The sequence below is a fragment of the Cinclus cinclus genome, chromosome 4, assembly GCF_963662255.1.
Source record: "Cinclus cinclus chromosome 4, bCinCin1.1, whole genome shotgun sequence".
Lineage (NCBI taxonomy): Eukaryota > Metazoa > Chordata > Aves > Passeriformes > Cinclidae > Cinclus > Cinclus cinclus.
Genome location: NC_085049.1, coordinates 61,774,710 through 61,801,520, shown reverse-complemented (window position 1 = coordinate 61,801,520; position 26,811 = coordinate 61,774,710). Strand labels below are relative to the sequence as shown.

General features: G+C 35.1%; 1 protein-coding gene across 2 annotated transcripts; it reads left to right on the top strand.

The window, feature by feature from the left end:
• Positions 1-356: 356 nt before the first annotated feature.
• On the top strand, positions 357-26,047 carry SCYL2 (SCY1 like pseudokinase 2). 2 transcript variants are annotated; one of them, XM_062491418.1, is made up of 18 exons: positions 357-533; positions 4,477-4,634; positions 8,502-8,646; positions 9,287-9,436; positions 10,050-10,271; positions 11,122-11,238; positions 12,601-12,726; positions 14,178-14,354; positions 17,590-17,601; positions 17,734-17,856; positions 19,108-19,221; positions 19,632-19,764; positions 21,514-21,632; positions 22,246-22,346; positions 22,902-22,968; positions 23,094-23,180; positions 24,297-24,416; positions 24,995-26,047. In XM_062491418.1, the coding sequence occupies exons 1-18, from the start codon at positions 357-359 to the stop codon at positions 25,643-25,645; spliced, it is 2,799 nt and encodes a 932-aa protein (XP_062347402.1). In that variant the 3' UTR covers positions 25,646-26,047. The 2 variants fall into 2 exon arrangements, with proteins under 2 accessions (XP_062347402.1, XP_062347401.1); XM_062491417.1 differs by lacking the exon at positions 17,590-17,601.
• Positions 26,048-26,811: the final 764 nt, after the last annotated feature.

Sequence of the window (26,811 nt, the reverse complement as noted above, 5' to 3'; positions counted from 1 at the left end):
ACTTTGAGCTCGCATTTTGAAAAGCACTGTGTAGGAAAGAATATGTTTGTTTTGTACTTGCTGTCTGTATAATACAAGTCCATTATTTTGCTGTCCTGGGACCTTAAGCAGTCCTTCTCTTCAGACAAGTAACTAGTTCTGTGAGCATTGCAATTAAGAGTCTGTTTTCCTTCAGATTTATCTTTTTGATAGATAGGAATACACAAGGTGTGAACCTTTCCTCTTGGGGGGGAAGTTTATAAATCCTATGCATTATTTGATTACTGTTTCCAAGAAACGGTCTAATTGAAAGGACTGTGAAGCCTTTCTTTTCTTGTCTTTGTAGGATAAGCCATTGAAAATTGCAAATTGAAACCATGGAGTCCATGCTGAATAAGCTGAAGAGCACTGTCACAAAGGTGACAGCTGATGTCACCAGTGCAGTCATGGGAAATCCAGTTACCAGAGAATTTGATGTTGGGAGACATATTGCCAGTGGAGGTAATGGTCTCGCTTGGAAGATATTTAATGGAACTAAAAAATCAACAAAGCAGGTGAGTTGTCAAGTAAATACCTACATTTATAAACATGAGATGACAGATTGTTTGGTAGCAGTTGGTAAGTGGTAGTTAAAATCTAGATGGACAGACTAATGTTAAGGGTAGTGAAATGGCACAAAGAACTCAGCACTATGTAAGTATATTGTTCCCAGCTTTACTTGCTTTAACCCTTTTTTATTGGAGAAAGAAGTGGTTTTGCATTCATAGCATACAGTTTGGAACCAAGATCAAGAATTCATCTGAGTTAAAAAGTGATCAGACAAGAAATTTGCTTTAACATGGATTGGTTCCCTGGTTTGTTGCATCTTGCAACTTTTTGTTATCAATTCTGGCTTTTGCAATTTTTTTAACTTTTTTTACTTTTACTTTTTTTTTTACAGTTTAAAATAACTATGAAGTATGTCATCATTTGTTGTCAGCAGAAAACACTGTCGTTTTTTGCTTAGCTACCATACAGAAAGTGAGCAATTAGAAATGTTATGAGATGCTGTAGCAGGAAGGCTTGGGATAGAGGAGGAGATTGTGAAGGAAGTTAATTATCCTTTCCCTGTGCTGCTTGCAAATCAGTATTGTTCCCTTTTAGTTTTCTTAAAATATTAGGGTTTAGAGCACTAATACTCAATGCTTTTGACTCATTTGAAGTCATACATATAAATGAATATGGGACTATGACTTCAGAAGAAGGTTTACAGAAAACAGAGTTTAAGAATTGTTATTACAGAAAATTATTTTGTTACACTGGAAACGTGAAAAGTCTTTTTTCAAATTTGGGGAGGAAATGCAATTTTCAGAGTGTAAATTGAAGTGTTAATAAATTAAGTCTTTAGTTAAACATAATACTAAGTGATGTGAAGTCACTTAGACAATGTGTCAACTTGCTGCGCATGTACCAGAAAGAAATGGACACAAAGGAATAACTTAGGAAAATGTTTATACAGTCTGTTAGATCATAGGCAAATAAACAGTAGCAAATAGATAAATACAATACACAGAATAAATAATCTGCAAAGAATATGTGATCCGATTCTGTGTGACAGTCTGAATAATGTTTAATCAGGTACTTCTGCCATGTCTTCATGCATTTCTTTAGCTGTTGCAGAGCTCTATGCATCTTTTATTTACTGAATTTACCCAAAAGACCAGTTGATTTGGGCTCTTTTTTTTTGGTTTTACTCAGCTATACAAAGAAGTGGTAACATTGGAAGCATGGTAATTTTTATAGGTTCTTTACAATCCATGTGCCCAGTAAGAATATGACCTATAGCAGGTATATCCTTAAGGTATGGAGAGTTGCAACAAGTTTCCTTCACTGTATAGTTGGCAGAGTATATGTAACTAGGTTCTTGTCCTTCATGTTTTTCAAGCCTTGAGTGGCTGTTCTAACCAGTAATTTCACAGTTTTAGTTCAGGTGCTCCATGTGCAACATCTCTGTAAACCCTGACTGACGTCTGTGCAGTTCTATGCCTCATTAGTAATTAAAATCCAGGCAGCAGCTGAGCTGCATGGAATTTTAGAAGGCTGGTGTTTTGACATGTAGTTATTGTTCGTTATTAATATTACCAGTTAGGTAACATCATGTCAACATTCACTTTGCCATTGCAAAACAAAACTGTGCAGCAATACAGCTTATGGTATGTTGTATTGCAATGTAAGTTCTTTAGCATTATTTTTTATTTCTCTCCTGTGTACCTTCTGAATGTTCTTTGGGCTGGTTGTCATTTTCTAGGTGATAGCAGTCGCTTTTGTGAGGTTGCACATATTTGCTGTATTACAAGTGTATATACCTAACTTGAAGCTATGGGGTTTTTTTTTTTTTGTTTGTTTGTTTGCTTTTTTGTCTCTCAGCATGTATTGTAATCAGACAAGCAGGAAGTAAGGGCATAATTACCCCTGTTGTTGTCACTTTACCACAGTACAAGTAATAGTTTAAGTCACTGTCACCAGATAACACACCTAAATTTGGAAGTTTTAACATTACAGCAGTAGATGCCATCAGAAATCTTTGTTCTCAGGATAGTTTTTTTCTTATTTTAAAGTGAGTGGACAGTTACAAATATTCCATCTCTAGTGGCAGTAGATATCTATAACTTTATTCTTCTTTTCTGAGTTCTGCCTGGTTCCTGCCTTGCTGCTTTTCCAGTATTTCTGAATGTATATTTGCTATTATTTTTTTAATATACCTTGTCTTTCCTTGCTTACTGTGTAGATGACTGAGTAACAGCCTAACAGAGTGTGAGGAAATTACTTATCTGTATTCATATGTTTGTCTGGTGCTATTTCATAGCTGTTTGTGTCATAGCTGCTGTTTGTTTGTAAGATTTATGGGTCTCTCTGGTTTTATATAGGTGTATAATTTCACAGTATGTATTTCAGCTCATCTTAGATTTATTAACTTAGATTTTCGGCACTTATACTTTTTCTGGCATAATATGGCACTTGTCCTTCTGCTTAGAAAGTGCAATCATAAATAGATAGGGTAAGGTCACAGAGTACTTGCCAGCTCAGTTGTAAAGCTAGCAGAATTCCAAAGGTAAGTCCCAACGAAAGGCTACAGACAGTCAAGAGTGACCTATTGGCCTTGAGTGAGCTGTTTAAGGATCTGGGGCACAAACTGTGTTCTCTTCTGCCAGGTGCTGGGAATTCCGAGTTTAAACAAACAATGCAAGGTTGCAGCAAGTGCCAAAAGAACTTACTTAGACCTATCACAAAATATTCAAACCATAGCTGATTGAAATACTCACTTTCTAATTCTTTTCACTTGTCATCAAACAGAAGTTTTTTTCACAAGTGCTGTCTTGTTTGAAATTTTGTTATTGGCTCAGTGTATGTCTTCCATCCTGTCATTGCTCTTCTCTGCCTTGTGTTACTGTTTGATCTATCACACTTAAAAGCTGGAGCAGGGAGCCAGTATGGATAGTGGCAGGAATTCACCTGCTAACAGCTTAATGAAAATAGCTAAAAAACAGTTTTTTGTGTATTGGGATGAATTTCATATTTTGTATAGCCTATTTCTAAAAGTTTATAGGGTTTTTTAAAATTAATAATATATCTGCTCCTGTGAGATTTTAATTAGAGTAATGGTTATAAAACATGCAGTAAAAAAGCATAAGTTCCTCTTGGGACCAAAAACTGTCTTTTCATACCATTTCTACTGCTTTCTGACCTTTATTATTATTCATAATGCTGCTGTAGCAGCATATAAAAGTCTGTATCGTGATAAAAGTTTTTAATTCCTTTTTTTTTCCATCAGTTGATACATTTCACATTAAGGACTTCTCAAGTGGTGATGTAATCTAATTTTTTATTTTACATCAGCCTCTGTAATTTCAAAGTTTCATACAAGTTTCTTAATTTTCTCCTGCTCCAGTTGCAGAAGTTGGAGAGGATTTCTGTTTTTAACATTTTTATGGCTATTTTTTACTGACTATCTTTAGACATTACAAAATTATTGATGTTTTATCATGTGAATAGTCTGATCAGATTAATAGACTACTGCGACTATTTTGTCAGGTTGTGTTGGCTTGGAGCAGAACACTGAGGCAGGACCTGGTTTAATAAAGCAACACTTGATACATACTCAGAATATTTTAACTGTTCATAATTGATATAAATGCTTTCATCTACTTAAAATCAAGCTGATTTCTGACTGTGGATCTGCTGCTTTGTCACTGTGTAGGTAGGGGTTATAGTTTACACATTACTGTTTATACAGTAAAGGAGCATTAGTACCTTAACTCAACATGTATATGTCAGAGTTTATATACAGTATCCTCTCCCATGACTGGGACTAAGTAAAAACAAATCAGTTTCTTTGTCTGGTTATTGTATTGGTGGGATTGTACTGTTGATTCAAAAAACACTTTTGCATATAATTATGTGTAGCCTTAGGTTTTTGGCTGTGTTACATACTGAGTGAATTCTGTTGCTTATTTTCAGGAAGTGGCTGTTTTTGTCTTTGATAAGAAGCTAATAGACAAGTACCAAAAATTTGAAAAAGATCAGATTATTGATTCCTTAAAACGAGGTGTTCAACAGCTGACTAGGCTTCGACACCCTAGATTGCTTACTGTTCAACATCCATTAGAAGAATCCAGGTAAGCTGTAGTGAAGTGAAGAACAGTTATTTTTAATCATTATTTTGGTATTGGATGTAAACTGTCTGGAACATTCAATACATATATCTGATGAGATTTAAGTTTAGTGTATTTATTCATAAGACAAGGTATTCACCCTACCTCCATATTTCCCCCCCTGCCCCACCATAGAATGCAGTTCTGTTGTGACTCTTAATTAATAATCTATTGCTTGATTTTAGTCCAGTTGTAGTTGCAAGGCTACACATGACCATTACAGCGTGAAAATTTGGTGCTTTTAATTAACTTTGCTTTTAAAGAATGCTCTTAAAATGGTTTTATCTCAAAAATTTATTCATACATTTTGTTCCATGTATGAGATGTATGTAGTACATGTGAGATTAGGGATTTTTTGGTAAATTGTATGTGTTGTAGCTAAATACGTGTTGAAAAGACCTTCAGGTGCCAGTCGAGGGAGACAAAATTCAGCATGTTCTTCTAGTGATCTATGAAAGGTTGGTCACTAGGCACAATAAGTGGTTAGTCTTGCAGATTTATTGTTCAGCTATAGGGATAACAGCACACTAAAATCTAACAAGGAAAATCAAGGTTTCACGTTAAAATAGGAAGAAGATCCTAGTACTACCAAATAAGGTAATGGAGGTTTTAGGGCTTTTTTTCCCAAAATAGGAAGGGGGTTGGACTAGATGATTTCCAGAAGTGCTTTCTAACCCCAGCCATTCTGTGATCCTAAATGGTAGCCTGATAAAGATTCATTATATTATGTCCTTCCTTTCTGTGTTGTCTTGAATTTTTCCAAATGGCTTCTGGGAGCTGAGCATACTGTAGGAATGCTTCACCATCTTTGCAATGCCTGCTTTGAGACTGGTTTATTGGATTAAATTGTACTTAACATATTCATATCTATCTTTCCTCTAGTTCTAAACACATTTCACATTAACAGGTGTTCAAAGCTGTCATTGCACCTGTGATCTAGTGTGTCCCTTACAATGGCCTAAAGAGAATTAATGAGGTGGTTGAACACAGCTCTCAGTACTCTACAGCAATAAATAAATTATTGCATGCTAAATGGCCTAGGGTCATCTCAAATTATAGTGTATGCAAGCGAATCCCAGAGTATACCTCTGGCTTCTTCCTAAAATTGTCACATTTGTTCAGTTGACTCAGCAGCTTTTCCCCTGAACTTTGCCCTTCAGAAGAAAAGTCTAAGTATCATACCTTTAAGAAAGCTTTGGTGGTGTTCTTGTGAAGCGTTTAAGCCTTTTGAGTAAAATGAACAGTGTAGTTACATCAGAGTTCTTGTTTGTGAGCTTTTAATAATGCCTTACACTTCGCTTCTGCAGTTTTTGTTTCCATACTCAGCACACTCAGCTGCTGGTAGAAACATCAGAAGCACAAAACCTGTGCAGTTGCTTGCTGTGCCAGAAAACTGATGTAACAGTTTTTGGAGGAGATAAATTAAAGAAATGTTTATGTAGAATACGTGTGTGTGTAACCTTGTGCAAGCATGCTGTAAGATTGCTTTAGGATTCCAGGTCTTTCCAGAGTGCTTATTCTTAAAGAAATCCCTTGTGGGCCTCTGGCCGGATTGTACCTGATCTATTTTTTTGTGTGTTTTCCCAAAGTAACATACAGTTGTAATGAACTGCTTGCATGTCACCCATTACTCATCCTTTATGAGGCAAATAAATATTTGATGTACCTGGAGGGCTGAAGTAGATATGGAAATAAAGGCCATAGCTTTCTGACCCTAGTGTATAGATAGTTTTTCCACTATGAATAGAATGTTTCTACTAAAAGTTATTGTTATCCATATCCAGTTATGTTTAATATAAATGTACATAATACATATAATGATGTATACCTCTTAACATGCATTTGTATAAGTAACTCCTTATATGTAATATGAGTTTATTTACAAATGACCTTGAATTCCATTAATAGCACTGGAAAAAATATTAATTTATATTTAGCTTGTTATTTAAAAAAAAGATTAAAATAACAAATTTGGGGTTAACTCATATCATTCCTACTCTTTGAAAATGGTAGTAGTGTGAATTGCCCCTATTAATTTACTAGACATTGCATTTGTTGCATTATTTCCCTCTAGAAAGCATATGTATTTTGGCTTTCATGTCTTATTTCTAGAATGTTTTTATCATACTATTCTGATTTTCGTGTTGATATTATTCAGGAAACCATTAAGGCAGTTGCACTGTATAGCAGACATCAGCTTCTGCAATATTCTCCTGTTTTAATTAGATTTACAGTATCCCTCCAATACTGTGACTTGGGCCCTTTTTTTTTAATTTACCTCCAAAAGTGAAAAACAAACAGCCATCTTTTTATTCCCTCAAAACAGCAGTAATCAGAGAGTTTGTTATGAAAACTGTTCCTTAGGTATTTTCTATCATCCGTGCCTTAACTATAACTACATGGATAAGCTCTGTGGTAAAGCTGAAGTCAGACTGAATATAAAGGGCTTTGTGTTCTCATTTTGACTTGTGTTTATAACAGGAACAAGTTTTATAGCTCTAGTCATACTAATAGAAACATGAAAGGTATGTCATTAACAGAATGGTAGGGAGCAAACCTAGCAAAAAAATTCTTTCAGGTTGGCTGACACTTAGCATTCAATGTATTCTACTTTTCAGTTGCTTTTCTTTTAGAGAGGCAGTAGATAAAACTAAAATTGGGATGAATAATAAGAGGTTTGCATGTTTCAGTGACCTTATTTTACTTCAAAGGTCAAACTTGTTAATTATTGAAATACTTTAAAAATATGTGTTAGTTGCATGCTGAGACCTATTTTCTGATGTTTTTATGGGGTGATCAAAAAATTAGGATCTGTCTTCTTGCCTATAACTTCATATTCAGAAATCTACCTTTGTTACTGTTACTCAGTTTCTGTTTTCTGTGTTGATACTGAAGTAGTATTTAGTGTTCTCAAGAGTTAATGATCCTTAAAGCAGGTATGGGTGCTACCATCCATGTAGTGCTTTCTCAAAAGAAAAAAACCCCTTTAAAACAATTAAGGAGTGAAGTGCAATGGCTGTCCAGGGCCTCTACTGCTGTGCAGAGCAGTATGAAGAATGTGGATGTAAAGGATGTCTGTGTTGCATGGAGCTCATGAAGTTGAGACATGTATTGGTTTCAGGACCAATTTTGAAATTTGAAATTTTGCACTGGTGTTACAACCAGTCATTATGTGTAGAAGTTTATTTCTTCTGTGCTTTTCAAACACAATTAACACAAAAATGCATAAGCAAGACCATTAATTTTTCATGGAGAAAAAAAAATCAATAAAATAATTTAGAGAACAATCACTTCACATGCAAACTGCAGTTCATATAACAAATGTATTTCTGTTTGCAGATCTTCTCTATCCTTTGTCAGAGTAAAAGAATATTCAGGTGCTCCCTTATATTAATTTAGTTTTTGATCATTGTCTAACCTCATTAAGTAGTGCTTCAGTCAGGGACACATTGATTTTAGGCATATGTAGAAGTCTGATTTTGCAAGTTGTAATAGTAGTCAAAATTATTTGATCAATTTTTCCTGGATCAGGACAAGAAAAGCATTATTTTTAAAAACAATTTTATGAAGCATTGTGTGAATAATTAGTGATTTATGCAAATGTTAAAGAATAAAATAACCTAATTCTAATATTTTTTTAAACTTCTGGCATTTATGTGTTTCTCTTTAGTATAATATTAAAAGAATTCAAAACCTGAAATATAACATGACTTTTGGTAGCACCAGGTGCTTTAGCAATGTATAACATGGCGTTTATATGGTTCTTTATTTGCAGTCAAGAGATATGTTAACATTTATGTACAAGACATTTTTAATGCATTTCCTATACAGGGATTGCTTGGCATTTTGTACAGAACCAGTCTGTGCAAGTTTAGCTAATGTTCTTGGCAGCTGGGACAATCTACCTTCTCCTTTACCATCAGACATTAAAGAATACAAACTTTATGACGTGGAGACCAAATATGGTTTGCTTCAGGTATGGTACAGGTTGTCTTTATAATTTTTTTCTGCTTTTAGTATTACTGATTTTTTTTTAATGAAGTCAGTACACTGCCAAAGTTTTGTCTGTCTAGGGTAAATCAGTTAATAGTGAGATGAGAAATAATAGTGCCCTAAGTGTGAGAGAAGATAAACGCTAGAAGCTCTAAGCTGCTGCTCTTTTTCTGTTTGTTCTGACATGTAAAATAGAAAATTCAGTTAATTTTTATTTTCCATGTAAATGTCTATGCTACAGCTGCCTCTTCCATATGTGAATCTTTTCTTAACATTCTGTGGAGAGCCATAATCTTCCAGGTTTAGTTTGGTGAATATGTTTATCAGATTCATAAAGCATTTTTGTTCTTCTGAGATTATATGGCCTGAGGGGAGAGGGGAATGCACCACTGCACTTAGGCTGTGATAGTTAGTTGACATTAGTAATCTCACCTGCTGGTTACCCATCTGTGTTTAATTTCCTTTATGCATAGTTTTTAAGGCATAGGCTAAAATAGTGATGAAAAATTGTTTCTTAGTTAACTTAGGAATTTAATTGTGACCATAGGAACAGAATTTCTGTAAACGTCTTATAGGATGCTTGGGGAAATATTTAACCTGAAATAATGATCTTTTATGGACAGGTTTCTGAAGGTTTGTCATTTTTGCATAGCAGTGTCAAAATGGTCCATGGAAATATTACTCCTGAAAATATAATTTTGAATAAGAGTGGAGCATGGAAAATTATGGGCTTTGATTTTTGTATCCAATCAACAAATCCATCTGAACAGGAGGTAATAATCTTTATATTTATCATCATTCAATTTCAAATTCAGGTCTTTGCCTGAAACCGGTTTCGTGATCTTGCATTCCAGTATAGAACCACTTATTTAATATTCACCTCTGTATTTGGTTGGCCAAATGTTAGAACATATGGCACTGGTCTGGCTTGAAGTGCTGCCTTTGATTGTGTCAGAAAAAGAGCCTGAGTGGGCTCAGTGGGGTCACAGTAGACTAGTGATGGTTTCAGACAGAGCCTATGGCACTTCTGCTCCCCTTCATGCTGGATGCCATGTAAGCCTACCTAACTTAGTGTGTTGTACCCACTCAGTGCCTGGTTGCTGCCTCTTAAAATGAATTCCATCATAGCTCATGTTTCCCCATTACAGCAGTGCTTTGGTTTTACATTATGCTTCCCAGCTCTAATATTTTGATAAAACTGAAGCAGCTAAACACACTTAAACTGCAGAGATTCTTAACGCTTTTGCCTTACTCTGTTCCTGTTTGATTCATAATTGAATTTGAGTGGCTTAATTATTTTTCACTGCTTGAGTTTCTTTTTGAAAATGCTTTTTTAAAAATCCTTGATAAATGTACTTTGTTTTACTTCTCATACTTCTCTTGTAGCCGAAGTTCCCTTGTAAAGAATGGGATCCAAACTTGCCATCCTTGTGTCTTCCAAATCCTGAGTATCTGGCACCAGAATACATTCTCTCTGTGAGCTGTGAGACAGCCAGTGATATGTACTCTCTGGGAGCTGTTATGTATGCAGTGTTTAATAAAGGGAAACCAATTTTTGAAGTCAACAAGCAAGATATTTATAAAAGCTTTAGTAGACAGCTGGACCAGGTATTTGTTCTTTTTATTACTGTTGTTTGTTTATTTTCATATCTGAAAAGCTGTTACTGTAAAATAGATTTAAATATTGAGAACACTATCAGTGCTCAAACATAAACCATCTGATAATGGTATCTTACCCTACATACTCTTGTTATAACAAGGAAAAAAAATCATAGCAAAATATGAGAAATAAAAATACGTTTAGAGGAGGTTACATGTACCAACTTTATAAACTAAAAATTGCATTTTTCATCTGATTTCTCTGTAAACCTGTTGAATGCTGGTCTTGTGAAATAATGCTTAGCTGAAATAATACTTAGGTTGAGCAGTATGAAACACCTGGCAGTGAATTACCTATGTAGGGCCATTGAAGAGGGTGGGGTTTAGAGTGATTTGATCACTTGACATGGTAGTTGGTATCCACTTAGCTGTGTCACTATTTCACATTCTTTGTGGACTGTGAATATTAACAGAAGACAGTTAATTGGATCAGCTGACATACGTCTCTTCATATGCAGGTTTCCTTGTTGCATCTTCTTTGGGTGCCCATTGCCACACAGTATGTACTGTGTTTTAATATGTGTAGACAACACCTCAGATAATGATATCTGCCTGTTTAAAATATCATGATTGTGTTCTCTGATAGCCTGAACTACAATGGGAAGTTGAAAAAATGGGGTGGGACCAAAACCAGGAAGGCTCTGGGGAAACGGAAGATTGTGAGCAAGAAGGGAGGGATATCAAATGCAGGGGTAGAGAAACCATCAAGAGAACAAAGTATAGGCCTGTTGTATATTGGAAATAGTTACATGCAGCATTTTCTGACCTCATGGTGTGCATGCTTGAATTACTTCCCCAGCTGAGCCGTTTAAGCTCCAGTACTCTTCAGAACATACCCGAGGAGGTGCGTGAGCATGTAAAGCTACTCCTAAACGTAGCTCCAGCAGTCAGACCAGATGCAGATCAAATGACTAAGGTCAGTCCATGGAAAATACACTAGCCATAGGAAAGAGAGAAATTAGTGTTTGATTTGTAGAGCTATTGTCAAGTGTTTTCTGTTAATCATTTTAGCTGAAATTTTAAATATCTTTTAGCCATTTAGATGTAACGTTAGTTGATGCCAAAAGTTATCCTTATGCTGACATTTATTCATATGGAAAAAGTGGGTGCTGAGACACAATTTAGAAAAGCTATTAAATTATTCAAACATTATTCAATGCAACACTGTTTTATTCCTTTCCATATAGTTGGAAGCTATTCTGTGCTAGGAATTTATACAATTCAGTCTTCAAAATTATATTGGAAGGATTTGAAAGTGAGAAAATTACAAAGGGCAATAAACATAACAATTATCTTTTGGCTTAGGATTTTGGATGTATTCTTAAGTATGCAGAAGAATAAAGTATGTTAGGAAATTATTTGCCCTAACAAAGCAAAATCTAATTGCAAGTAGGATATAATGTCTGTTTTAATTTGGCAAAACTGTTGCTCCACTTCCTATCTGGAAGTAGAACTTAAATCATCATTCTTCCCTTGTCTCATGCCCTATTTTCTCCAATCTAGATAGCCTTTCAGATTGCTGCTTAGATTTGTTTTGCTAAATGATTTCATTCTTTTGCTGTGGTGTAAAACAATGTTATGCAGAGATAGAAATCGGTGTTTTAAGTATTGAAAGAAATATTGGGTGAAGAAGGGAGCAGGAGCAGTTGATGGTTTTGTCCACCTATATGCTGAAAGATGGGAGTGAGGGCATTGGCAGATATTTCTCAGGTATCAACTCAGTTGTCTGAAGGACTACAGCAAACTGATCTGTTAGTAGTTGTATTGAGCAGTATGGTTTTAAAAAGATGTTGAGTCTTTTTAACTATATCTGCACACTGAATCATAGAATAGAGATACCAGAGCTTCCAGGGTCTTCCCTGGGATTCCAGGGGTGGGAGCCAGATGTGGATAACCTAGTAGGTAATTCTTTGTTGTAGTATGACATAGCATAATTATTCCTATAAGAATATTTGAAGCTTTTATTTTTCATTGCATTTTTGGTAAGGCACTCACGGTACATGAAATAAAATGTTAACTTAGATCCACATAACATGCATGAGTTTTTGAAAAATGCTAGGAAAATTCTGTCTTAATAATCAACCTGTATATGAATATTATACTACTTGTATACTACTACTATACTGTACTAATTTTTTAATTGTTTGTTGCAGACATGTCATTGTAAAGGCTTACTGTCATGCACTGAAAGGGTAGATGGATGATTATATTTTGGAATTATTGTAGCAGTGTCAGTGTTGTTCCCCTCCAGATCACAACCTTTCAATCTTATTTGTAGATACCATTCTTTGATGATGTCGGAGCAATGACGCTTCAGTATTTTGATTCATTATTTCAAAGGGATAACCTGCAAAAATCACAGTTTTTTAAAGGATTACCAAAAGTTCTGCCAAAACTACCTAAGGTATGTCTGAATGACGTCTTCAAACAGCAAGTTTGAAATATATGAACATCTGTTAGCATTTTGACTCTTGGAATGCTGGACTTTCTGTAGCATTGTACCAAAATAGACTGCCAGGAGACTGTCAGGTTAGAGTGGAAGGAAATAAAGGGAGGTTAGAACATACTTATTCTGGAAGTGTTCCTCAGTAATCAGCAATAGTTCAAATGGAAAATGGCAAATGAGCCAAATAAGGAACCATCATTTGCATGTCCTGTTGTAGTTCATTGCACTTTGACAGGGAGCTCTCTCCACTTATGAGGCTTTCCCTGTGTTTCTAGATGCCATCATAGCTCTTTGAAGCCATTTTGCCACTTCTTCTTCCTATAAGATTATTTTGCTTTTTTTTAACTTTAATGTTGAGTGATGCAAAGCTTCCTTCTCTCAGTAGACTAAGTGCTTTCTTATGCTGGCAGAGCTCAGAAATCTCAAAGGCAAATGCTTGTCAGTACATACTTCTGTGTAGTGTTAAGCACTATGTCTAGACTGGCTTCCTTTCCTTTTGTGGCATACTTTAATTTATATAAGCTGTTACACATATGTGATAGAAAAGTAGTAATTAGTTTAGTACATAATAGAAAAACTGAGCTGCTCAACCAGTGCATTAAAATTCTTTATTTTTAATTCTGTTTTGCACTACACACAGTGCAGCATTTAGAATCTATTTAGTACTCTATTCTTTTTAATTTAGTATTTTTTTTCCTTTGATCAGAAATGGTTGCTGCTTTGAATTTGGAAGTAAGTTGCACAAATTTCACCTTACTTTAGACAGCCACTGATTTACCAAATCATTTTTAGGGCATTCTTTTTATTTTTTTTTTCTGTCTTGAAAGTATATTTCATGAGGGAAGTGACTGTGCCCTTGAACCATATATTTCTGTTTATTGACTTCAAAAGCATTTAAGGATGTCTAATGCTACAGTAGACAGTTTAAATATCTGTTTCATCAGCAGAATCCTGTTTAGGGAATGTGTCTGGAGTTTTACACTGAGGTATAGTAGAATTATTTATTTGTTCAGTGAATGATGGGGTACAGGAAAAAAAAAAGTAATTTGAAGGGTTTATTGGGTATTTTGAGGGGTCTTGTTAGGGTCTTTTTATAGAAAGCATATAGAATATGGTTTTCATATCTCGTGTGTGGCTCACAGTCCTATTTTCTGTACACTTAATTGCTTTTTGTTGATCTTCACAGTTGAGGCTTCATTTATGTTTTGTGTGCAAACAGCGAAAATTAAGCAGAATAGCATAGTGTAAATTACCTGTAGTGTACTGTGCAAATAAGAGATCAAAACTGAAAATTATCTGTCTACTTTATTGTAAATACCAGGCTGATACAAAAGCTGCTGAACTGGCACGGGGTAACTTACTGCAGTACAATACATGATTCATATTTATTTGGTTTTTTTTCCTTTTAGCGTGTTATAATGCAGCGAATTTTACCTTGCTTGACTTCTGAATTTGTGAATCCTGATATGGTACCCTTTGTCTTGCCTAATGTTCTATTAATTGCTGAGGAGTGCACCAAAGAAGAATATATCAAGCTCATTCTACCTGATCTTGGTCCTGTTTTTAAGCAGCAAGAACCAATCCAGGTATGTTAATATTACTCATATTACAGTTTTTCTTTTTTGGTTTTGTTTTCCCTGAAAAAATGACTAATTGTTCTATTTCCCTTTTCCTGCTTCACACACATTGCCCAGTCTGCTCTGTAGTTGTCCAGGCAGTCAGTCTTGATTCATTCAAAACAGATTTTTCCAGGAAATTCTAAAAGCTTCTACCTCTGCTTGATTAGATGGGTTCTGAGGGTATATTGCATTTATAGATGAGATGAGGTTTGCAAAAAAAGGTTTCATTTACCACTTGGTTTTGGTTGATGGTAGAAGATATATTTGTAAGCATTTTGACACTTCTCTGGGCAATCTGAGCACTGTACAGTACAGTGTTTGCATATATTCTACCAGTAGATGGAACCTGGGGTTTTTTGGGCTTGTTATTTTTTTTTCTTGTATCCAGTTTACTGACATGGGGATCATGGGCTGGACAAATGGTAGCTTTGACAGTCTCTTAAGAAGTGCTACTTATACATATGAAGAGCAGTATTTGCTTGAGGACTGTGCAGAAATTAGTGAAATTTGTTTAATTTTTATTTGACAAGTGTAATGTACAAGTGAAATATGCTGCTTTCCTTACTGTTTAAATGTATAAAAGTATTAAGACATAATCGCTACTGTAAAGGGCAAAAATTTGCATCTTTTTGTCATCATCATGAGGATTCCTGAGAAATCTGTCACAAGTGGGGCATTGTGCCTCCACAGCAACAGGTGTGCATTCCTTCTAGCTCACTCCTGTGTACCATTATATTTCTGCAGAGCACTTAAAGGGCAAGGTAAACATAGCAGACCTTTTATTTCTGGGTTTCAGAAAACTGGACTAGAGAATTGTCATTACACTGTGGAGGTGGGGAAGGGGACAGCTGTCTAACAGAATACTCAGGGAATTTGAACTACTTAATGCTGTTTATACTTGGTACACTGAAGCTTTATGTTAGCTTTTTTGTCTTGAGAAAAAGTCAATGTTTAACCATCCAAAAGCCAGTGAACTTTGTAATTTGTGCTGTGTCACCTTAAAACGTAACTCTGTGTTCTGCTGCCTTTAACATTAGATTTGTGACATGATCCTTGCTACAAAAAGTTTGTGCATACATCTGGAGCATAATGGACACAAAAACTGATTTATATCCTGAGAGATGAAGGAAGCAAAATACAAACTTGGAGTCAGCTCATAAAGATGGAGCTTTGCAAAGTGTTTTTGTTTTTTTGTTTTTTTTTTTAATATCTAGACACTATTAAATTCTTACACTGGTATTTTTAATGAAAAGTACTACATGGCTTATTAAACTATTATTTCCACGGTCTTTTTAGTATGGAAAAGTTTAAATAATATAGATCATGTTTTCAAAGTTAATATACCAGGAATTCTGGAAAAAAATACAAAGGTTTGGAGTGCCAGAGGATAGAATCCCAGGTCTGACGGCCTTTGTGCAAGGCAGAAATGTCTAGTTCATGTGTGCTTGTAACTCCTGGAGAGGGGCATTCAGGGAAGTTGTCAGTGTTTCTTCCAAACATCCTTTCAAGATGTTACAGATTTATGTGTGGGGCCTGTTGCTTGACTTCAGTAGGATATTTGAACTAGGAAATGAATGTATCATAGGAAAACTGTTCTAATTCAATACTAAGAAATTGTTACCTAGTGTTCACAATGTCTTTATGTAAGGGAATTAATGGAATATTTAGATAAATTTATTTTTGGGGTTAGTGTGGAGTAACATGTGCTGTACATTAACATTCTAGCTAACTCTGGCATGGCTTCCCAGACAAACCCTTAATTTTTATCTTTTATTACAGGATTCCATAGACAGTTAGCATAAGATGTGCTGTAAATTAATTTTCTAATTCACTACACAGAAGCTTTCCCTGACAAGTACTGGGCTCTGCATTAATGAATGAAGCATTATTGCTTAGAGTGCAACTGCTGTTAATTGCTTATTAAATGATGTGTCTGTGAATCTGTGACTGTACCTTCTTAATTTTTTATCTAAATAGATAAAAACTATCAAATAGACTCCTAGAAGCTTAAACACAGAATTTGTAACTCCACAATATTACATAATTAGGATTGTTAGAGAAGAACGGGTATGAAGAGCAAGCGTAGGTCTTAAAAATTCAAGTTTAGGACAAAGATTGTATATTGAAGAAAACTATAAAATCTGGCTTTTAAAAATTGATCTTGTCTATTTCACCCTGATTGTCCAAAATATGGGAATATTGCATCAGAATCAATGTTCATGGGATGAATGAATGATTTTTTTGTGTGTGTGTGCAAGTTGGGAAATGATAAATAACCAATAAGAAGAAACATATTAGCAGCACTGTAAAAATCTGCTTTTCTTCTCTGTGAAGAGAAGGGGGAATAAATAAAAGGGGGAAATTTGTAATGGGATCTTGGTACATTTCTGTTTCTACACTTCAATGCTTCTGTTTATTTGACATAGAAGCACTGATTGCTGTGTATTTTTAGACAAAAATTTAAGTATTCCTATAAAATACATTGATTTTTGTAATAGATGTGATACTTTTAAACATAATTTATCCATAGTTTAACCTATTTTCTGAAAGGAGTTCTGATGTCAGTGGATACTCACTGTCCCTCTAGCACCATGCTGTGATATGAATTTTGAGTTACATCACTCTCTGTATTTGAGACTGAGCTGGCTGAGTGATTTAGAATAGTGTTTAACTTTTAGATGGCTAATCTTAAGCAAGATGGATCCCACTATGCTTATGTGCTATTCTAGTGTTGCTTTTTAAGTTGATGTGATATGAATATTTTGTTTGAGATTGTGTACCATAAAATAAACAATTTCCATACTAAATAGAATAAAGGCATATTTTCTCCACCTAGTAGCCATAATATTATTTTTATTATGTCCCTATTTTGATTTTAGACACATGGAATACTTGTATATGCGGAGTTTTGATCAAGTGCTTTGAGGACAGAATTTGAGTTACAGCTTTTTGGAAGTTTAGCTTTTTCAACAGTGGTGTGTGTTATAAAGATTTTCTGTGGGTGTATTTTAACAAAAGGCCATAAAGAAAAACAAGAACTATTTACAAGATCTTGTAAGTAGAAGCAAGAACTCCTTACAGAGTCATTATGATTTGTTATTTCAGAAGTCAGTCTAGAACACGAATATTTTGTTTGATTTGTATTTGCTGTTTTTAAAATGCAATAACATGTCAAAGTGTTTTTTGTCTTCCATGCCTTCAGGCAAGCAACATGGTAAGTGACCACATTTACTGAGTTATAAGAAAACTTCTGAAGCTTTTTTGATACGATACAACACTCTTTAAATTGTAAATGTATCCTTTGCAGTTAAAACTTTTGACTTCTGAATTGTCTTTCTTTGAGTAGATATTGTTAATCTTCCTGCAAAAAATGGATTTACTTCTAACCAAAACTCCACCAGATGAAATAAAGAACAGCGTTCTACCGATGGTTTATAGAGCCTTGGAAGCACCTTCAATTCAGATCCAAGTAAGTTGTAATAGTAGTAGTAGTAGTAGTAGTTGCAGCCTTTATTTAAAACCTTTCCTCTTTCAGCTGACATGCCAACTTTTTGTATACTCATGCATTTTTTTACTTAAAAAAAAAAGATTAAACTGTATAATATGCTTGAATGTTGAAAGAGATGAATGCTATGAATGCTTTATTAAAGAACATTTGTTTCTGGTAAAGTAAAATTTAGTTCCCTTGTTTTCCAGGAGGGTAACACTTGACTATTGTTCTAATGCTCATATCTTAAATTCTTGCTAGCCACCATAGCAGAAAGTAGGATATGCATTTATATTTCACTGCCTGTGCAGCAGAAACCATGCAGGCATGCATGCTCTTCCCAGTCAGTGAGAGGTGGCTTATTCTGAGCTGCTACTGGTGAGAACAGCTGTGCTGGCATTTACCTCACTAGACCTGATGTGCTGTAAAATCATATTAATTTACATTCCTGTGATGTTTTTATATATCTTTTTTCTTTTTTTCCTTATGCTTTCTCTATCTTTCTAAGGTTCTTCTGGGGGATTTTTTTTTTAATCATTCAACTGAAATTAAGTTCCAATTACCCAAAATCATTCAGATGTGGGAGATAAAGTATTTCTCAAAGACAGTTTTGGATAATCAGATGTGACTTCTGCCTTTGCAAAGCCTTTGTAATATTAGGGACAAAGGTTTTTGTTTCTAAGTACCTGTCATGAATTTCTTTCTGCATCAGTACTTTGGTTACTGAGGTGTTTACTTGCAACATATACTTAGTATTACTGTCTCTTATTTTTGAGATTGGGCTGAAATTGTGTTTATTTTATCTCTGTTGCTAAAGTATGGTTAACCTGGTCATATTTTATCACTCAGTCCTATCATTGTACTGCAGTGTTATTGATAGTGCTCACTGAAGTTTTCATGATTTATGTAAGAGATTGATAGTTTCATGTAGTAAAAGCATGAGTTTATATAAAGGTGCCTTGTGAAAATGCAAGATATTCTTGCTGGTTAAATTATAATGAATTTATGAATACTCTTTTTTCTAAAAATCCATTTTTGAAGGTTTTGTATGCGTACCGTGAGCTATTTTTGAGTGAGTCTGATGGAATAAGGGCAACTTAGTTGAACACATTTCCTTAAGAGAAAAGCTCAGGAAGACATTTCAAATTAACTGATACTGAGTTATATTAGTACTAATTTTATAATAAATATGTATGTTTCTTTTTAAAATTGTGTGGATTTTTTTTTTTTTAGGAACTTTGCCTAAACATAATTCCCACGTTTGCCAATTTAATAGATTACCCATCAATGAAAAATTCATTAATTCCAAGAATTAAAAATGCATGTTTGCAAACTTCTTCTCTTGCTGTGAGTATCATAGTAACATTCTCTAGTGTTCAGAAAATGTTGTAACCTGTAATTACTTCAGGTTTACCATGCTGTGTCTTTAAAGAAAAGCCCATTAATGTGCTCTGATTTCTTACTGAAATTTTATTTTAAAATTTCTTAAAAGTGCAAAAGCACTATTTCTTTTCTCTAACAGTTTTTAAAGTTGTTAACAACTTACCATGTCAATAATACTGTAAAAATCACTGAATTGCAGAAAAGCCAAGTTTTTGTGAACATAAAAACAAGTGTTTTTCTTTCATGATACAAAAACATTTTTAACTTGTCTTGAATTTTTCAGTATAAGGATTTTCTTAGGAGTTTTGTAAAGTTGCTTTACTTTTTTTTTTCTATAAATAGGGAGTTTATTTAATTCTTACCATACTTCACAGGTCCGGGTAAACTCATTAGTGTGCTTGGGCAAGATTTTGGAGTACTTGGATAAATGGTTTGTGCTTGATGATATCTTACCTTTTTTACAACAAATTCCATCAAAGGAACCTGCAGTACTCATGGGAATTTTAGGTAACTAATACTTCCATCTTTCTCATTTGTGCTTTGATACTATGAATCTGAGAGCTTTCTGTGTTATCATTGAACATGTTTACATAGTGTATCCCTAAAATGACTATTAAAAACTTTCTGGTTCTTGAGTATGTCCCTGTTCAGTTACTTTATGTATGACATTTGAGCACTAGTACATATATTTTTGGCCTCGGGGCCCAGTGCAGTTCTGAGTCCTCACTGCAGTTCTTGGGCTGTGACACTTACATGGACCCGGTGCTTGGCAGGGTCAGAGAGAGTGTTTTCTTCAGAAGAATATATGAACTGTTACCTTTCAGATGCTGGAGCTTTTGAGATGTTGCTGTTGCCCTCTTCTACCACTCTTGCATAGCAGATGCTATAAATGATGGTGTACAAATCTGCTGTTCTTTGTGAGACTCGTTTTGTTGGCTGTTTAGGCACACAGTTGTGCCCGTGTGCAGAAATGGAACACAGTCTGGGTGAGGTCTCACAAAATGACTAACAAAACCTAATGGCTTGGTACTTCTGGGAGACCTCACTCTCACTTGAGCTTTCCTACTGCCACTTAGTGCTTGTCTGTCTCAGGGTATGTGATTTTAGCAAATTAAATGGGCTTAAGAGTCCAGATGACCTGAACCACTGCCAAGAAAGAGATGTGACTGCTTGGCCAAGTCTGGAATACAGTGACTGTTTCTCTTCCTGACACCAAAGTGGTGTAGACCAGTTGTAACAGCTGAGCTGCATTGGTTGTAACCCTCATTAAACACTGTGCTAATACGTGATGGCAGCATTGTTTTTATTTGCTCAAAAGCACCAAGAAGGCATCTTATCTGTACTGATTTAAAGCTGTTTCCCTTAATCCTTGCAGCTTTGACTTGTATTTGCTGCCTAAGAATAAGGGATGCTGGTTTTTACTTCAGTTGTGTTAAGTCTGAATTCTGCTCAGATACAATGAGAAAGTGAATCCTAGTTTGGAAATAATGGGCTGAAATCAGTTTTATATACTCAGGTTCCTCTTTCTTCCAGAATCATAATACCATCCTTCCTCTCTTTATCTTGGTGACAGCTCTGTTCAACTACTATGGAAAGTGAGAAAAGCTGCTGTTTCTTTTATGCTAGTATGTTCAGTGTTTGCCACCAAAGCTGGACTATTAAAGCAGAGGACTCTTCCTGTCAGAAACACTACAGAACATTTGGGCTTAAAACTGGGTCTCTCAAGTCTGTCAGGATTTTTTTCAGTGATTTTTAAAGCAGATAGAAGATTTTGCATGAATTCTGATACTATGTGTAACAGCCCAAACCTTCTAGTTAACAGTCTTTGTTAAAAAAAAAAAAAAAATCAGAGAGCAGGATAACATTAATCCTAGCTACTTGTAGTGTGCCAGGAGAGAACACACACTTAGCTGATGCAGCTTGATTTCTCAAGTGGCAGTGGCAGTTTGTGGCAAATCACTTGCACGTGATCTATTCAAAGATGCATATTCTCAGATGATATTGGCCAGAACAATGCAATGACTAATACCAGGTTTACTTTGGACATCCTCTTGTTCTGAGCTGTAGCAAAGCCTCTTGCTATTTGTTGTGGATCAGTATGAACCTTTAAGATTCTCTTGGTCATGTTTGTCCTTGCTTGCACACAAACACAGTGGTTGTTCAGGTGATCAGTATATACATGAGTGTGCTACTTTGAGTTTGTTCACACTGTGTACTAAACTTAACAATTTTTGCTATTTTGATGTTCTGTGTTAGGTATTTACAAATGTACATTTACTCACAAGAAGCTGGGAATTACCAAAGAACAGCTTGCAGGAAGAGTATTGCCCCATCTGATTCCTCTTAGTATTGAGAACAATCTTAATCTCAATCAGGTAGGATGATGACTGTTTTGCATGCTTTTCCTTGACAGTTGTCAGAGAATAAATTTAAACTGTTGTCGTAAAAAAATTCATACATTGCTGCATGTCTCTGTCTGTTGTAAAAATAAGCAATACCAAAACCCTTCCCGATTTTACTGTATTTCTGTGGTTGAAGCTTGTTATTTTTCAGTGTATTTAACTGATCTGGTGTAAAATTTCAAAATTAATACTGTCACCTTCCAAATACCCTGCAAGAGCAGTTAGCTACTAACATATTCAAATAAAATGCTATGTTGCTATGAAATATTGGAAAGGGAATAATAGGTCAGTTTGTTTGTTTGAAAATTAATCTGGTAATGCTCATATGTGGAGGTTTTGTCTGCATTGCCCCGTTTCAATTATTTTTATTTTTTTTTGTGGCCTGTCTTTTTCCCTGTTTGAGTATGCACTCTGATTGTTACTGGCTATTTAATGCACTCTAAAGAAGGTGGAGTATAAATTATTTAAAAGTCTGCACTTTATCTGATGTTATGTATTGTAGGTTGATGAGGTATTATCTGCTGAGTTACACCTATCTGAATTCTATCACTGCAAAATCCAAACTTCTCATGTATTTCTTTTCCAGTTCAATTCTTTTATTTGTGTTATAAGAGATATGCTCAATAGATTGGAAGCAGAGCATAAAACAAAACTTGAGCAACTTCATGTCATGCAAGAGCAACAGAAGTAAGTGTTAATGTTTGTGTTGGAGAAGTAGTCTCTTTTTTTTTTTTGGAAAGGTTAGGCAAGTCTAGCCATAGCAATAAAAATTCGGGTAATTCTAAGTTCAGTAGTTGGGAATTACCTCAAATAAGCGCAGTTGTCAGAAGATCTGCTTCTGTGCGCTGAGTTGCTTTCCTGCAGTTGCTGAAGAAATAAACCATATCAGAGAAACATAAACACTTCAGCCTTTTAGAAGACTGTGATATTTTAAAGTATTTGGAGCTATTTTATAGAGCTTGATAATGAGGTGAGATTTCTGAGCTAAAATAATTTGGAATATCTGAAATCTGGGTCACCCTGCTCAGAGGAAGAACTGAAGACCATGGGAAATTAGGAGACGTTTACTATTTCTCAAAGGAACATTTGCCAGTCTCCTGAAGGCATTATATAAGAGTGGTTGCTCTCATAATGCAGTTGTTTGGTATTATTTAAATGCAGAAGAACGATCTGCATTGTCAGATTGGTGTTGTGGATGTGATTGCAAAGTTGTCTTGTTGTAATACACTCTGCACTATGTAGATCCTTGGACATAGCCAACCAGATGAGTGGGTCTGAAGAGGCAAGATCTAGTGGTACAGGCAATCAGGTAAGCAACAATGTGTAACTTACACACAGAAGACTGAAATTTAAAATCACTTAGTTAATATTTACATAGCCTTAAATTGCAGTACTTCGAATAATGAAGGTTTTTTTTTCTTTGAACCTAAACAGATTGACAAGGTATTTAATAATGGAACTGACCTTCTAACTAGTGGATCTGATAGTAAAGAGAATGAGATGTCATCAATACAGAGAAAGGTGTGCTTTATTTTTTAATTCTTTGTCTTTCTGTCAAATACAAGGCTGATACGTTTGCAGTAAAAGAGTATGTATAAATATGTACCATATTTAAAGCTATAGTAGAAAAACAAACGGCTTTTATTTATAGCACACCACCATACATTGTCACATGAGAAGGTCCTTGAAAAATGTTCAGATCATATCCTTCAATTTCTGTGTAAACCTTTCCTCGAAAATAGCTTTGTACAAAGTAGGCAGCAACTAGGATTATACATTTATGGTAATTTTCTTTCTCCTTAATTATAGATTTAAATGAAACTAAAACTTTACCACTGGATTTAGGTAGGAAAAGCAAAATAGGGATCCTTATGATAAAATGACAAAGAGAAACGAAGAGAAAATGTTTAAAATAAAATTTTAAGTAGTAGCAGAGACTTTTACTATACCGTTCAAAGTTAAGTAAAAACAGTAAATATGTGGTAAAATACAAGAAGCAAAGACATAGCATAACATAAAATATAAGCAGTAATACAGTAAACGTAAGCTTTAAGTATTGTAAAATTATTTTCATGCTAATAATTATGGAAATGGCTCCCCAGAGTCTATATATTTTATAATTTCTCTTTCTAGTTATCTGAATCCTCACACTAATTTTAGACTAAGGAGGAATGATTTAATTATTCCATCCTTCATTATTAGCAAAAGTGGAGTTAAAAATCCTCAAAAGACTCTTGAGCAGTTTTTAAATGAAGTTCCATTTTCAACCTCATGGTCAGTTGCATTTCTAGATCAATTTAGTAACCATATAAAAACAAAAACTGTGACGAAAACTTTTTCTTATGCCCAATATTAAGGAAACAAAGCTGAAATAGTTTTGTTGGTTTATCTCTTTTAGTTGAGATCTGTCCAGATTCCTCATTATGCTGGTCTTAATATTATATTTATTTGCTTTAAGTACTCTCTAGCTATATGGTAAATATTATAATATATTTCACTTATTGGCTTTCTCTTTTGTGTAAATAATTGTATTGTTCACCACACATTATTGAAATTACAGTGCTAGTATGAAATAAAAATATGAATATCAGAATAACCATTTTGTGCAACTTACTACCAGTACTTTCCCTTTTCAAGGCCTCACTTACACTGGAAGAGAAGCAAAAGTTAGCAAAAGAACAAGAACAGGCACAGAAACTGAAAAGCCAGCAACCTCTTCAGCCCCAAGCAACTACAGTAACACCTCCAGTGAAGCAGGTGAGAGACAACAAACAACTGCACTGTTTCCTATGGAGCTCTGATGCTTTTTCAAGGGCTTTATGCATTCAGCATTTTTTTTCCTCCTGTGAGTCACTTTTGTTTTCTCTGGTGGTACAGTGACACAGCTGAGAAAAGCTAAATTGAATTTTCATGTGCCTTCCATTTGCATCATTAGCAGTAGTCCCACTTTTAAAATCGCTAGAGTTTCCAAGCGTATCGTTATTACCAGAAGGTTATTGTATTAGATAAGGAAAAAGGACATACTAGGAAAGGCTTTTCTCTGAAGAGTTTATTAGGGAAATACATAAAGGATTTGGGGATAGGAATGAGGCATTTAAGCAAACAGTCACAGTAGTACTTTGTATGTAGTCTTAGATGCCAAATTAAAGCTGCATAACAATTAGTTCTAAATAGTGAAGAACACAAATAATGTCATTTCTCTTGTGTGTTATTACATTTCATGCCCAATTCTGTGAATTCTATTTCTGAAAAATTAATGCCAGGTCTGCAGGGGTAATGATAAAATACTGTTGCCAGTGTGAAAAACATTTAACTGCATTTTATGTGTTTTGCAGACAAAAGACTTGACAGATACCTTGATAGATAATATGTCATCTTTGACCAGCCGTCCTATGAACCAAACTCAAGTTGCATCTTCAAACAGCTTCTCTTCTGTTCCTTCTGTGGGTGTTGGAATGGGATTTTCATCGCCCATTGACAGCACAAAGAGAAATATGACCAATGGACTAAATACAAGTATGGGGTTTCAGACTGCTGGATTCACTATGGGAGCAGGTCTTGCTACTCAGAGTTTCTTCAGTGGTCCAAGTGCAACAGGGGCAACCAAGATGAACATTGTACCACCTGCCAGTATGCCAAATTACAGTCCTATGAATGCTGCATCTGCAATATCTCCACTGACACAACAAAACAGACCCCCAGATATGTCTGCTTTAGATAATCTTTTTGGTCCTCAAAAACCCAAAGTTAGCATGAAGCAGTTGGCTCAACAGAAATCAAGCCAGTGGGTTAATCAGTTTGTGCCACCACCAGGGTCCCCGAATGTGAGCAATACAGCCTTGGGACCTCAGATGAACATGATAGCACAGCCAGGCTTTGGTATACAGGGTAATCCTTTCTTTTCTCCTCAGAACTTTGCACAACCAGCAAACACAGTGACAAACAGCAGCTCAGCTAGCAATGACTTAAAAGATCTTTTTGGGTAAAATGCTTCCTTTTCTTCTTTCAAAGATTGATGAAATTTGGATCATGGGTAAGCTGATTAACATCTTGTTTTGATTAATAAAAGCATGACTTGGGGAAACTTTCAACCCAGCAAAGTAAAGACTTTTGGACAGGAAAAAAGGCTGATGTTTCATTCACCTGATACTACAGTGGAATTGTGTAAGTGCAAAGTCATCTTACATGCTAAAGATTTCCTGTCTCTTTGCCAGCATGAGAGTGCTGAAGGTAGGATGCGCATATTCAACTGAAAAAGAAGAAGTGTATCAAAATTATTCAGGGGTGAACTCAGTCAAGCCCTATGAAATTTCCTACAAAATTTTGTTTCTTAAGTTGAGCAAAAATGCTGAGGGGATAATGACACTATTGGATGCAAACCTGGAGAATTAGTCACATTGCCTGAATTTGTCACAAGCTGTCATTTTTTTCCTATGACAGTTTGCAAAAAGAAAATTCTTACTCTGGCCCAAAAATTTTGGTAGCCAAATTATACAGAGAGAACTCTAACCAATAACTATGGGTGAGAATAAGAGGGGAGTATATTTTGACTTGCTTCTCTCATGTAAGCTAATGTAATGAATGTGGTAGTAAACTATAACAGGCTTCATCAGGGATAAGAAATTGTTCTAAAATTTGGTTCAAGTTTGGGACAGAGTAAGAACACTGCTTCAAAGGTCATGCTGATTTATAATCTTTTATAATGCCAGATCTTTGTTACAAGCCCCATAGCAAAAGCAACATACCACTTAAGCAGGATTTTAAAATGTGTGGTGATTTCATCACGTTTACTATATATTCCATTGTTTTGCCTAATGTGATACTACTTCTTACTGATGTGAAAAAAAAGTGTAGTTATGAAACCTCACAAAATGAATGTAAATGTAAAATTCACATGTTGACTGCCCCAGCTGTGTAAGTAAACACACAATATAGTTACACAGAAATACCTTGAATTAATTTTTGGCTCAATTGAGACGATGAAAAAGGATCACCTTGTACATTTTGCACAGGGTCGTGTGAAAAAGCAGACTGCCATAAATTGCCTTGACTAGAGTGAACTATTTAATTTTAATTTTGGCTTAAATCAAGTCCTTATGAAGGATAGATTGACACGAAGTGATTTCTCAAATACAGATTTGTAAGCTCTAAG

Bases quoted from the DNA above. Each gene is read 5' to 3' on its own strand.
- SCYL2 (XM_062491418.1), top strand. From the start codon at position 357: ATGGAGTCCATGCTGAATAAGCTGAAGAGCACTGTCACAAAGGTGACA. The intron at 17,857-19,107 runs GTAAGTTGTAAT...TTTTTTTTTTAG, and splicing joins CACCTTCAATTCAGATCCAA to GAACTTTGCCTAAACATAAT. The intron at 22,347-22,901 runs GTAAGTGTTAAT...TGCACTATGTAG, and splicing joins GTCATGCAAGAGCAACAGAA to ATCCTTGGACATAGCCAACC.